Genomic DNA, 14,736 nt, shown 5'->3' with positions numbered 1-14,736 from the left:
GTGGGCTGTTTATTAAATATGTTGCTAAAAATAAATAAATACATAAATAAATAAGAAAAAGAAAAACTATTTCCCTAAAGTGAAATTTATCTTAATTTTACTATTTAAATCAGCCACAAGACAATTTTAAAGAAAGACTAACATTCCCTAAAATGAAATGATGGGGCATCATTTAAAACTATTCATTTAAATAAATCCCAGTGGTCCATTGTATATAAATGAAACCTACTTACATATACATACACAAGGATTTTAACTACTGTCTCACTGAATTTATAATTTAGCATTTTAAAAGAAAGTTCTAAGTTATTTCATTTTGTGCATATTAAGCATTTCTGTGTGTCAGCTTTTTAGGGAGGCATAAAAACGACTTGTCTTATCTGAGTGAGACTTCTTGCCTTTTGTAAAGTCTGATACGAGAGCACTAGCGAGTTTTGTCCCTCCTTGGAAACCTAATTTCTGTTCTACACAGAATGCTTCAGAATGGTAATAACATTTACAGAGCACATCCAGTGGCAGGCACTTTATACACTTCATCTCATTTCATCCTTAAAACATCTCCGTGAGGCAAGTCCTATTTATTATTTCCATTCTATACACGAAGAGACTGAGACACACAGAGGTTAAATAATTGGCCTAAGGTCACACAGCTACTGAGTAAGGGAAGCAGGATTCAAACAGGAGTGGGCTTCAGAGTCCACTGAACTTTATCTGAGCCCTCTGCTCCCAGAAAGCAGCTGAGATACCCCCCGACCTTCTTGTGTTCCAGCTAGCCTCAAAGGACCCCCTGCCCAGCAGAGATAAGACCTGTCTTCACCACCTCCTTTCAGGACTCTCCTTTACCTTCCTCAACAAAACCCCAGACCCTCTTTTTTTCTTTGAGACATTCATTCCTCCATCATGAGTGAGCATTTTTCCCTTGCAGTAGCTGGAATAAAATCATCTCTTTAATCGTCCTGTGCATTTTCACACCAGAAACTTAACCACATACAGACAAGTTTGCCAATACCCGAGAAAATAACATCCGATTCAGAGGTTCCTACATTGTGGTCAGGTAATGTCTCTTTTGGTGGAGTGGCCCACATACATTTTATCCATCCTCTCATAAGCATTTCAAGATGGAAAGAGCTTTACTTACTGAAACCCCTTTACAGGTAAAGCACTGTACATATGTTAGCGGAACTCTTGGATAAGCCACTTGTAGTTGGGGATGAGAACCCCAAAGACCAGGCTGGAGTTAAAATAAATTGCTTCCAAGGAGGTTTGTTTCATTAACAACTATAGGATTTTTTAAAATACTGAATACGTGTGCAAATATGGTCCCAGAGCTGGACTTGGAAAGAGGCTGACCTCTGCCACCAGTCCCCACACAGCCTTATATTTGATGTTAAATCTGTAAAATCATGATTTTGAAGGGGTGCAAAATTATTGTTAGTCTGAGGCACCCACATGCCTAAGTCTGATCCTACCAGACAGCTCTCACACCTAGAGGGCCCATTTCCCTGCATTAGCCTTCACCTGGAGCCTCCCACCCGCCTTCCTCCCGAGCTTCACGTTAGAACTCCTCCTGACCAAGACCCAAACCAACCACTCAGCTGAGGCTTGGGAGTCCTCTGTGATGGGCATATCCATGAACAAATGGGGCTGCTTCCCCTGTGCAGCCCTTCAAAACATTATTAATATCTATAAATGCCCTTAAAACAGAGTCTGGTATATAGCAGGTAATGTTTAACTTTTGATAAGACAGAGTAAATGGAGATTTTTTTTTTAAGATTTTATTTTTAAGTAAACACTCCATCCAACATGGGGCTTGGAACTCACAACCCTGAGATAAAGAGTCACAGGCTCTTCCAACTGAGCCAGCCAGGTACCCCAAGTAAATGGAGAATTTGAGAGGCTTCCAAAATTAGCAAGAAAAGGACAGGGTTATGTTGTAAAGCCCCTAGAGAATCTGGTGATTACACAGGACCTGAGAGGCCCCAATAAGACAAAAGTGGGGTTGAGGGCAGGGGGGAAGGAAAAAAACTACGATTAGAGAGATGATCCCTGGAGGGTTGAGAGGTGGATGCTGTTCAGAAGGACAGGAGACTCAATTTTTTTTTTAAAGATTATCAAGAGCACACAAGCAGGGTTAGGGAAGGGCAGAGGGAGAGGGAGAAGCAGGTTCCCTGCTGAGCAGGGAGCCCAAGGTGGGGCTGGGATCATGACCTGAGCCAAAGGCAGATGCTTAACCGACTAAGCCACCCAGGTGCCCAAGGAGACAATTTAAAAAGTGATATTTTGCACCATCAAATATTAAGATTTTATTTCAGGCAAAGTATTGGGCCTGCTCAGCCTCTGGAATTTCTATGTAGAACTCTGACATTATATTTGGCTGGAACCCTCATTTTTTAAAAAACCACTTTAGGGGCACCTGGGTGGCTCAGGCAGTTAAGCATCTGCCTTTGGCTCAGGTCATGATTTCAGGGTCCTGGGATCGAGCCCTGTGTCAGGTTCCCCGCTCAGTGAGGAGTCTGTTTCTCCTTCTCCTTCTGCCCCTCCCCTGGCTCATGCTCTCTCTCTTTCTCAAATAAACAAATAAAATCTTTAAACGAAATAAAATTAAATAAAAAATTAAATAAAACCACTTTTTGAGGCATGATTGACATTAAAAAGCTGTACATATATAATATACACAACTTGATGAGTTTGGAGAGAAGTATATACCCACAATCACCATGATCTATGTTATGGCACCACATGCCGTAAACATACCCATATTCTACAAAATTTCCTCAACCCTTTTTATTATTATTATCCGTGTGTGTGTGTATGTAATAAGAATACTTAACATAAGATCTACCCTTGTAGCAAAAATTTTTTAAGATTTTATTTCTTTATCAGAGAGGGAGAGAGCACAGTAGGGGGAGCGGCAGGCAGAGGGAGAAGCAGGCTTCCCGCTGAGCAGGGAGCCCGATGCGGGACTCGATCCCAGGACCCTGAGATCATGACCTGAGCCGAAGGCAGACGCTTAACCAACTGAGCCACGCAGGCGCCCCGTAGCAAAATTGTAAGTATGCAATACAGTAGTGTTACCTATCGGCACTATGCTATACACTAGATCTCTAGCACTGATTCATCTTGCATAAGTGAAACGTTATAGCCCTTGGCTAATACCTCCCTGTTGCCACCTCTCCACAGCTCCTAGCAACCACTCTTCTACTCTTTGCTTCTGTGAGTTTGACAATTTTAGATTACTCCTGTAAGTGGTATCATGTAGTATTTGTCCTTCTGTGACTAGTGTATTTCACTTAGCATAATACCCTCTAGGTCCATCCATGTCGTCTCAAATGTCAGGATTTTTTTCTTTTTTAAGGCTGAATAATATAATATTCATTGTGTGAATATAACACATTTCTCTATCCATTCAGGCATTGATGGATATTTAGATTGTTTCCATGTCTTGGCTATTGTGAATAATGTTGCAATGAACATGGGAGAGCATGTATCTCTTTGAGATCCTAATTCCAGTTCTTTTGAATATATACCTAGAAATGGGAATCCTGGACCATACAGTTCTATTTTTTATTTTTTTGAGGAGCCCCCATACTGTTTTCTACAGTGGCTGCACCAATTTACATTCCCACCAACAGTGCATAAGGATTCCCTTTCTTTTTTCCACATCCTCGCCAACACTTGCTTTTCTGGGTTTTTTTGTTTTTGTTTTTGGTTTTGGTAAGGACCCTCATTCCTTTTTTTTTTTTTTTTTTTAAGATTTTATTTATTTATTTGTCAGAGAGAGAGAGTGCACAAGCAGGGGGAGCGGCAGGGAGAGGGAGAAGTAGGCTCGCCACTGAGCAGGGAGCCCAATGCAGGACTCGATCCCAGGATCCTGGGATCATGACCTGAGCCAAAGGCAGACCCTTAACCAACTGAGTCACTCAGGCATTCCCAAGGACCCTCGTTCTTATTTTTTATTTATTTATTTATTTTATTAGAAAGAGAGAGGGAAGGAGAGAGGGGCAGAGGGAGAGAGACAGTTTTAAGCAGGCTCCAACCCCTGTGGAGCCTGAAGTGGGGCTCCACGTGGGGCTTGATCCCCAAACCCTGAGATTATGACCTGAGCCAAAATCAAGAGTCAGATGCTTAACCACTGAGCCACCCAGGCACCTCTGGACCCTCATTCTTAAATGTGCAGTTTCTTTTTTAGTTCTCACACATAGATATTAGTTCCTTCAGGGTCATCACCTATTGTTAAAGAGTTTGGAACTGATTCCATAATATCACCCAGCATAAGTTAAAGAATAGGTTTTATTGGTGAAAAAGAGAACTCACAACACCAGGGTCAAGGGTGGTGGACAGTGTGTAGGTTGTGTTCTGGAGGAGGAAGATTTTCCCCACCACCCCTTCTTCCTCTACCCCCACCCAGTCCCCTCCCCACCAGAATCAATCTCCCTTTCTGTAGAACAAGTGCGAGACAGTGGCCTTGTTTGTAAGGAGTAAACACACTGCATGGTGCCAGACATGCTGGATTTAGATCTCTCTCTCTCTCTCTTTTTAAAGATTTTATTTTTAAATAATCTCTACACCCAATGTGGGGCTTGAACTCACATCCCAAAGATCAAGAGTCACATGCTCTAACCACTGGGCCAGCCAGGCTCTACAGGGTTTTGTCTCGTTATAGGGGTTGATTAAGAATGCTAGCTGCCCTGTACCTGGGGACCTTTGGGCCTGTGGGGTACGCAGTCTCCCATGAGGAGGTAAGGAAAGCTGAGAGGAAGTTGCCAGTCCCATGGGCAACTCTGCTGAGAGAATGAGGGAGCTTCTGAGGTCCCTGCTGACCCCAGGTGAACACACATTCTTGGATAGTCCTGCTCCTTATATTAACAGAGAATGTACTTCCCTTTTATCTTCACCCTGGGGAAAAAGGTGGTAGAACTTTCTAGAGTTGTTTACCATCACTGAATTTTCAAAAGATCTTATTCTAGAATTGATTTTCACTCAAATCAAATGGTATATGAGAAAGAAAAAGGGAAAAGAAAAAAAAAACCCTTGGGAGCATTTGATATCTATACATCTCTTTCTTATACTCTCCCATCTTCTTATAAAATTCCAATGTGATTTGTATTTTTTTACTGAAGTGCAATTCACATAACATAAAACTAATCATTTTAAAGTGCACAATTCAATGACATCAGTATAATTATATTGTTGTACAATGACCATCTCTATCTAGTTCCAAAACTTCATCATCCCGAAAGAAAACCCTGTGCCCACCAAGCAGTCACTCCTTATTTTCTTCTACCCCTGTCCCTAACAGCTACCAATCTTGTTTCTATCTCTCTGGATTTACTTATTCTGGATATTTCACATAAATGGAATCATACAATATATCACCTTTTGTGTCTCTCTTCTTTCACTTAGCATACTATTTTCAGGATTCATCCATGTTGTAGCATGCATCAGTACTTCATTCCTTTCTGTGGCTGAATAATATTCCACTGTATTTATATAACACATTTTGTTTATCCGTTCATCAGGTAAGACATTTAGGTTGTTTTCCCCTTTGGCTATTGTAAACAGAATTGCTATGAATATTTACGTACAAATATTTATTTGAGTACCTGTTTTCAGTCCTTTTGGTATAAATTAGGAGTGGAATTTCTGGAACATATGATAAGGCTATGTTTAACTTTTTAAAAAAGTATGATTGGTATCCTTGTCTCCTCTGGCTTAATTAGAAATGCAGGAAAACAGTGCTGCTCAAGATAGATTGCAATGCAGTTGAAGCAATCACTAGTCATGAATATTCTAAAACATTCTTCATTGAGGCTAAAAAGAGAGAGTGTTGGCTATTTATCAAGGAACTGGAAATGTTTCTAAACCAGTAGTTGTAAAGTTAACTGAATAACAATCTTTCTTGATGTTGTATTCACACAGGAGGCTTCTGGGTAATAATTTCAAAGAGGTTCAGCAAATGTGGCTCTAGGTAAGAGGTGAGGGACAGGTCTTATTTTTACCCTTTCCAGAATCTAGCACCTTAACCCCACCCCCAAGCTCTTGCCACAGCCCTGTCTCCAGTCAGCCAGACACTTCCTTTCTACCACTCAGGGCTGCCAAGGACTGCCCTGACCCTCAGGCAGAACCCTCTTCACTCCCCATTGCCCCCCCCCAAACACTCCTCCTCCCCACCCCCACCCAGAGATAGATATTGAGTAAACTTGACTTTTTCATCTAAAACAACTTCTACCCATGCAATAAATCATAAAATAATAACTGTAAACTCTTATGTTGCTTATTTAGCCCTGATTTCATAATGTGCAGGACTCAGACAGCCCTGGTATTTCATCATATGCCACACTGAGTTGAACAGTATCTAAACACAACTCAAGGGGCACCTGGGTGGCTCAGTCAGTTGGGCGTCTGGTTCTTGGTTTCTGCTCGAGTCATGATCTCAGGGTCCTGGGGTCAAGCTCCAAGTCCGGATCTGCACTCATCGAGGAGTCCACTTGAGGATTTCTCCCTCTCCCTCTGCCCCGCCCCCTGCATGCAGGCATGCTCTCTTTCTCTCTCTCTCAAATAAATAAATAAATCTTTAAAAAAGGGGATTAAGAAAAATAAACACAACTCACACTTCATTTGCTTCTAGAAAGTACCATCAAACTACCTCAAGTGAGAACAGATTATAATACTTTTCACATCAGGGCATACATTGGAAATTCATTTCTAGCTACCTTGAGGCTGAGGGGAACCTGCAGCTCATTCCTGGCTTGCCATTCTAGTCCAACATCAAGTCCAGGCAGGCAGAAATATTCTCTCTCTCAAACAGCTAATGCCAACCCCACTGCCCCTCCTGGTTGCCCACGTCACTGAGAATGTTGGTACCGTCACAGCTTTTTTTTTTTTTTTCCCTAAATCAATTGTCACTGCTTTCCTTTTGCTCTTAGAAAACCCAAGGCTAGGAGTTCAGTGGCTAAGAGCCTGGCATAAGCCTGGCTTAAATGTCTGACGGACTCGAGTTTCAGCACCAGCTTTGCTTCTTACTGGCCACATGATTTTGAACTACTTTGTCAACCTCTCTGTGCCTCAGTGTCCTCCTTTTTAAAATTGAGAGACAGTATCTACTTTACAGGGCATTGCGAGTATTCAATTTCTTTTCTCCTCCTCACTCCTCTGCCTCCCCATACTTCCCACCACCACCACCACCACCACACATTCTGTCAGAAGAGACTATGCTTGAGGCGTCAGGGGACGGAAGAGAACAAAGCAAATAGGTCGTGGCTTCCCAGGTGTCATGTTTCAAAAACTCCGCATCCTTAGAGAAACCAGAAAAGAAACACAGATTTGAAGAGGGGGGTTCTTATTTCTGCACAACCCCGAACAGAATAAAGCCAAAGCCAAAGCCAAACAAACTAAAAAAGATTCCCCTAGCTTGGGGTGCAAAGATGGTAGTCAGGAAGACACAGGGTTTCCTGGTTGGAAGAGGTAGCAGACTGGGCCAGATTCCTTCTGCTCTGCCATGCTCAGAGTGTGATATATAAAGGATAAAGAAGCTCTAGTCCAGGGGGCTGTCACTTGTCTCATAAAGGAATTCTGTAAATATTAGAAGTTTGGGTTGACCGGTAAGATCAGAAGGATGGAGACAGAAATTTTTTCTTATGCATCCTGAATTGCTCAGGATTAAGGATACTCCACAAACATTTAGACATAACAAAAATCAAATCACTAGGGCATGTTGGTACATTTTATAGATTGCCTTCAAGGAGTAGTAAGAAAGCCAAGAACTTTAGAGAGCTCTTGGAGCCAGGCCTATCACAAAGTAACGAAGGCCTAGGGCCACTTCTGTTCTTTTTTAGGCTCCTGGAATATTAAAAGAATTAATAAATAACAAAAAATGGTGTTTCAGTTGTCTATCATGGCCTAGCCAACTACCCCCAAACTGAGTAGCTTACCACACAGCCATTCATGTGCTCACAACTTTGCAGTTTGGGTAGGGCTCTGCGGGGACAGCTCGTCATCTCTATTCCATGTAGCATATGGGGGTTTAGATGGGCTATGACATGCCTGATGGTTTCTCATGCTCCAGAGTCTCTCTCCATGTGGCCTCTCATCACCCAGGGGTCTAACTCGAGCTTCTACCATGGGTGATGGACTGCAAGAAGGTAAAGGAAGGGGCTGCCAGGCCCTTTAAGGCTTAGACTGGGAATTGGCACACTGTCGTCAGTTCCATCACATTCTATCAGTCGAAGCAGGTCATGAGGCCATCCTGGATTTAAGGGATGGAGAATAAACTCCACCTTGGGTTCCAGGAGCATCAGGAGCCTACAAAGAAAGAGTTGTTCACAGTCTGTTTGGAGATTGTCTACCCTACTTGTAAAAATTGTGGTGTACTTTAAATGTTTACACTTGGGCGCCTGCATGGCTCAGTCGTTAAGCATCTGCCTTCAGCTCAGGTCATGATCTCAGGGCCCTTGGATCGAGCCCCGCATTGGGCTCCCTGCTCAGCGAGGAGTCTGCTTCTCCCTCTTCCTCTGTGCCTACGCCCTGGTCATACTCTCTCTCTCTCAAGTAAATAAATAAAATCTTTAAAAAAAATAAATGTCTACATTTAACACATTAATACTTTTAACATAAAAGTACGTAATGATTATCCAATAACCTCCGTTGAAGATATCAATATTCTAGATTTCAGGTGAGGCCCTAAGAGCCCTTCTTGCTTCTCCTGTCTCAGAGTCTATTGTCCTGGAGCCTTTCTCAGAGTTTGTGAAGGAAGTTTGTTCTCTTTCTGAGTCCTGAATGACTGAGTTTTGCAGCAGGCACCAATAGTCATTCATTCACAAGGGCGCTTGTTCTTCTCAAGTTCCTGTTCTTCTGATTTTAGGTATAGAGAGGTCACTGGGAAACTTCCTGCTTGTCTCCCTGCCAGGGCATCAGCCTCCACATCTCACCAGTAGCAGCAGTAATCTCCTCCCACACCGTCTGACCCTCAGGAGAGTGATGATCAGGGGGTTATTAGTCTGTGTACCTGCCATGTAGCCACCACTCCCTATATGTAGAGTTGAGTCTCACCTGTAGATTGAAATGATTCTAGAGCACCAAAAAAGACGTAACAATGCCAATTCGCAGTGGTGGTGACATGTCGTATAGAAAATAAGGAGGATGCTCCAAGGGGCTTTGGGAAGCTTGTAGGAGAATGTGGGGGCTTGAGGCACAGTCCCTATGTGTAGCCACCATGGGGTGGAGAAAAAGACAGAACTGAACCGAAAGCCAGCCAGGCCAGGTGCTAAAAGGCTGTGTCAGCTCTTTATGACATGACAGAAATTACTGTGGGATTACAGACTGCTATTTGGGGAACATGGGTTCTTTTTTTTTAAGCTGTTTATATTTTCTGTGATTAGGTCCTTTTGTTAGTGTTTAGTGCATTTTTTAAATGCTAGTCTGGTCAGCTGTGCTAAGAGGAACCAAGAAAGAGGTTTTTGTCCAGCTTGGACGAGAGTTTTAAAGGGGAAGCAGCTTACCAACCACCTGACATAGTGGAAACAATGGAGTGGTGTTGCCTGAGTGAGAGAGCCTCAAAGGGAAGGTAAACTGAGGGCAACGGAGTTGGAAACCCTTGTTCAGGATCCCTCCCCACACTGAGATGTATTTCTCAAATCTGGGCCCATTGCTCCATCTGCACAGTTTGTTACTGCCCTAATGGACCAGACAAGAGGCAAAAAGGGATCTCAATGAACAATGAGAAGGAAGCCTGCCCCGGGATTGGTGGCCTAGGGCCACCTAGGGTGTTAGCTGTGGAGTTTGCGCTCAAGATTGGGCTAGCAAACAGAAAATCTAGTCTGGGGTATGGGGGAGGAAGGGTTCCACTTGCATGCACTGCTGGGACCCAAACAGGAAGGAAGGTCACCAAATCTTTTTTCTAGTTAATGAGGGAGAGGACACACAGAGACTGCAGAGGACCCCAACCATTGTCCAGGCAGGGGACAAGCAAGGGTTAGTGGGCTAGCATGGTCCCTTAAGCAAAGTGGGGCACAGGGAGAGCTAAGGGAGATAGCTGGAATCTAAAGCAGAGATGGGGGCAGAATAGAGCATTACCATGGCAGGAGTAGGGGTAGGGAAAGGCTGCTGGGGGGGGAACATGAAGACTGGGGCCACCCAGGCACTGTGGGCATGAGGCTTGGAAGAGTTGAATCATTCCAGACCTCCCCCCTCCAGCCTGCCTCGGGGCTACGGCTCGGTAGAGCTGGGAGTGGGCACCACTGTCACTGTCAATGTCCCAAGTTCAGGACCACTCTGCTCCGTATGTCTGGGGCCCATGACTCAAATGGCTGGGGACAGCAAGGGGCTGGCAGTGCATCTCTCTTCCTGCAGGCTCAAGCCATCTCCCTATGGTCTCTCCGGTTTCTCTCCAGCATAGAGGTCTCAGGGTAGCTAGACCTAAAGGTGGCTCAGGGCTCCAAGAGCAACAATTTCCAGATGCCCCAGGCAGAAAGAAATCGCAAGGCATTTATGATCTGACTTCAGAAGTTCCAGGATACGTGACTTCTACCATATTCTACTGGTTTAACAAATCACTAAATCCAGCCCAAATTCAAAGGTAAAAGGTATAGATCCCACTTCTCGATAGAAGGAGTGTCAAAGAATCTGCCACCATTTTAAATGCATCTCCCTGAGTCCTTAACAAAGTCTCCCCACTGAACTAACTGCCTGTCTGCAGATTCTCATTGACGGCAGCTGGGAGGCAGCAATGCACAGGGTAGAAAAAGCAGGCGCTTTGGAGGACACCAGCCTGCGTTCCTGTCTAGGCAAGGATCCACCATTCAGCAACTGGTTGAGCTTGTTAGGTTACATACCTTTCAGAGCCACGGTTTCCTCTTGTCAGACAGGAATAATACCATTATAGCGACCAAGAAAATGTACTTCTCAGATCTTCCAGTGCAGAGCATAACCGATCAGTGGATCTGTCCCAGAGACTGAGATCGGAAATCTCTCCTCTGATATTTATCGCCAGCTTGGTGCAGAGGCCATCTTGCCGTGGCTGCTCGCAGCCCATGACTAAGTACAAGAGGTCTATTCCTGGGAGATGCTGGACTCCTGGGATAGGCCAGTGTGGCTTGAGGAACCCCCACAGCCTTGCTGAACTTTCTTAGAGCTGCACTGTAGTATAAGAAGCTTCCTTCCATACATCCGTCCTTCCTTGCTTCTCCACATAGCTCACACCTGCATCCCAGGTCCAGCTTCCTGTGTATGTTCCCTCATCAGTCTCTTGCAGAGTGTTCCTGTCTGACACTGCATTTGGGGGGTGCGGGGGGGTGAGACAAACAGCCACCAAGTCACAAGATTGCTGTATTAAATAAATGGGTGTGTGTAAGCACCTAACCAAAGGCTGGCCTATGGTTGACATTCATTCAACGAATACTGAGTCCCTGCTGTGTGCAGACTTTAGCCTGTTTGTCTGGGACATAATGGTGAGCAAAGGAAATAGGAACAATGTCATGGCCACCTGCTTGACGCTTCTTCCTGAGTCTCACTGCTGAGGGATAAAGTCCCAACTCTTTTATGGGACACAAAGAGCCTTTCAAAGTCTGACCCCAAGGGACCTCAACACCACCCCCACCCTATAGTCTGCACACCTGAGCCTAGAAGGAAAAGGAACTGCCTCCTTTCCTCTTTCCATCTTACTCTTTCATCCCCAATGTCTTAGCACTTTCTCCTCCCCTTGAAATGCCTCCCTCCCTTATACACACCCCTCACATGACAAAGCCTTACCCATCCTCCAAGATTCAGTTCAATTGTGGGGTCTTAGGTCACGCGCACAGAATACGCTTGTGGGCACAAATCTCAGCATGCACCTCATAAAAGCACCTGTAACATTGTGCAGTAATTGCTGTAACAGTGTCCCTGCTAACCGGGGAGCTAGTCTAGAGCGGGGGGGCAAGGTGGTATCCACCCCGAATCCCCAGTGCCTGGCACTCGGGAGGCCCGCAGTTCACCCCTGCTGAGCGGGTGAGTGAATGGGCCGGGGAGCACAGGCAATTTTCCGGGGTGACCGAGGAGCCGGGAGCGCAGCTGGGCCGGGCCGCGGTCGGGGAGCCGCAGGCGCCGGGGGACCGCCAGGGACGCGCGCGGCTGGCGAGGGCCGAATCGCGGCGCCCGCCGCGGGGCACATGACTGCGGGCTCAGCCTCCGCCCCGCCCGCTTCCCCGCGCAGCTGCTTGCTGGCCGTCGCCTCCCGGGGCTGCGGCGAGCCGGGTCGGCGAGCGTCACCGCCCTGCACGCTCCCTCTGTCCCTCCCGACTGCGCGGGGCGGGCACCCGACTGCCCGAGCGAGGGAAAGCGAAAGCGAAGCGGCTCGTTCCCCTCCCCGGCGGCCAGCCAGGTGCACGGGAGCCGGGAGCCCAGCCGCGGAGCCGGGAGCCGCGGGCGCCGCAGGGTCGCGGGTGTTCAGGCCGCTGCAGCGGCGGCGGCCCCTCCCTCCTTCCTGCGCCGGCGCCGCCCGGCGGGGCCTGGCCCGGGAGCGGCGCGCAGAATGGGCAGGTGCTGCTTCTACACGGTCGGGACGCTGTCCCTGCTCCTGCTGGTGACCAGCGTCACGCTGCTGGTGGCCCGGGTCTTCCAGAAGGCCGTGGACCAGACGATCCAGAAGGTGAAGCGGGCGGGCTGTGTGTGTGTGTGTGTGTGTGTGTGTGTGTATGCGGACGGGCTGGTGTGCGCGCTCCCGTGTTGGGCGGGGGACACTTCCAGCCCACCCCCCGATGCTGAACCTAGTACAGGGAATCTCTGCACCCTGGCAGACCCTCCGGATACAGCCCTCCTTTCTTAGTTGTCTTGTCGGGGTAGATAGGTAAGGGTTAAAGAAGGATGGAGAGGAGTAAGATAAAACTGTGGATCTAGACTTTTTAGAAAGGCTTTCACTTACATTCTATCATTTGCCCCCCCCCCTCTACGCCCTCCCTACGCCCCAGTCTCTCCGGCCCAAACATATTTCCCTCCCACTTCATGAAAAAACAAAACTAAACGAAAAACACTACAGCCCAGGCAGGTTTGTTGGCTGCTTGCTGACCTTTGAAGTGGTGTGGGGCAGGGGATGCCAAGCGGCTGTGCGATCTATTGTGTTCTTGCCTTCCTGGACTGGGCAGGGCTGTTGGTAGGGAGGCCAGGCCTCTGGGCTGGGTGACATTTCAGTCCATCGAAGTCTGTGCTGGTTTCCCTCCGACTAAACATGTGGTATCTCATACCAACAGTCTGGGTTGCTTTGTCTCACCATGGATTCGTGCTCTTCTTAAATAACCGTAAGCTTCAGGCAAGGATGCATTTAGATTCTGAAAGAATCTGAACCTGTCTCTTACCCTAGATGGGTGGGTTGGAGAGTTGGTCATTTCAGATTTCTGAGTCATTTGACTTTCCCAGTGCTCATTCCTTCTGCCTTTCACCCACATCCACCAATCTGTGTGGAAAGAGGAACAAGAGAGAGTTACTGGGATCACTTTTTCTTTAAAAAAAAAAAAAAAAATCATTGGAGCAGCCTTTCTTGTTAGCACCCATAGCCCCATGGTTTGCACTTGCTGTTGCCTGGATTAAAAAGCCAGTTTGATCACCGAACTCCCAGTTAGTCAAGTTGTCTCATTCAGGTGGCAACAGACATGTTCCTTTAATAGAGGTTGCCAAAAGCCATCAATTACTTGAAATCTGGCAGTTAAAGGCAAATTAAAAAAAAAAAAGTCATGGTAAAGCATAATTTAATTTTAAAGTTCACGTTACTGTGGGAGGATGAAGCTCACTGTCTGAGCTTCTCAAAGACCACTGTTTTCCCTGAACACCCGTGTTCAAGGAAAAAACCAAATATAATCTTCTCTATTTCTGGCCACTTGCAAATCTATGGCAAGATTGTTTAAGGATATAAACTCTTGGGGCGCCTGGGTGCCTCAGATGGTTGGGCGTCTGCCTTCGGCTCGGGTCATGGTCTCGGGGTCCTGGGATCGAGCCCCACATTGGGCTCCCTGCTTGGCGGGGAGCCTGCTTCTCCCTCTCCCTCTACTGTTCTCCCTGCTTGTGCTCTCTCGCTCTGTCAAATAAATAAATAAAATCTTTAAAAAATAAAAAAAATTAAAAAAAAAATAAAAAGAAAAAAAAAACTTTCAAAAAAAGGATATAAACTCTTGCTTGGATGACCAGAGTTAAGCAATCCAATTATAGTCAGTATGTGAATCTTCTTGTGTGGTTTTAAAAGGCTGTTTCCGGAGAGCCCCATGAGATGAGTGGTCTCCCTGCTGCCTCAGATATTACCAGCCCTCGGATGCTCTGTGGGTCTCCATTTCATGGGCAGGTAGGGAGGTGGCTGTAAGGCAGCTTGCCTGGGCCTTGAGTTTGCATTGATATTTGATGATTGGCTTTTTTATGTGGTCTTCTCTGTGAGGAATGGACTCTGATCAGACTAATAAATTATAGTACAGGGGAAGTGGATTTTCAGAATTGCCCCACCCCATTATGGAACACTGAACAGCATGGCATATGAAATTAGATGACAGGGCTAGTTTCAGCAGACAGGAATATTGTAAGTCAGCCAGAGGTCACGCATTACCATCATTACCATTCCCCTCTCCTGGGTCACCTGTACTGTGGTAGCATGGGATAGTGGGACAGAGTAAGGACTCTGCAGTCCACACTCCTCCACATGAATCCTGGCTCCACCATGTACTAGCTGGGTGACCTTGGGCCAGGTGCTTCACCTTCCTTGATTCTGGGCTTCCCCGTCTGTAA

The 14,736-nt window shown here is 46.2% G+C and overlaps 1 protein-coding gene across 1 annotated transcript in view; it reads left to right on the top strand.

Moving 5' to 3' along the window:
- Positions 1-12,170: 12,170 nt before the first annotated feature.
- The window catches only part of SCARB2 (scavenger receptor class B member 2), a 78,567-nt gene continuing 76,001 nt past the window's right edge, over positions 12,171-14,736 (top strand). The window contains exon 1 of the mRNA XM_032400567.1: positions 12,171-12,622. Within this exon, the coding sequence (XP_032256458.1) occupies positions 12,506-12,622 (117 nt within the window). The 5' untranslated portion in view covers positions 12,171-12,505. The remainder of the gene's footprint in view (positions 12,623-14,736) is intronic.

This window comes from Phoca vitulina, unplaced genomic scaffold, assembly GCF_004348235.1.
Source record: "Phoca vitulina isolate PV1807 unplaced genomic scaffold, GSC_HSeal_1.0 scaffold3, whole genome shotgun sequence".
Classification (NCBI taxonomy): Eukaryota; Metazoa; Chordata; class Mammalia; order Carnivora; family Phocidae; genus Phoca; species Phoca vitulina.
Note: the sequence above shows the minus strand (reverse complement) of the source record. Positions and strands in the feature narration are given on the sequence as shown.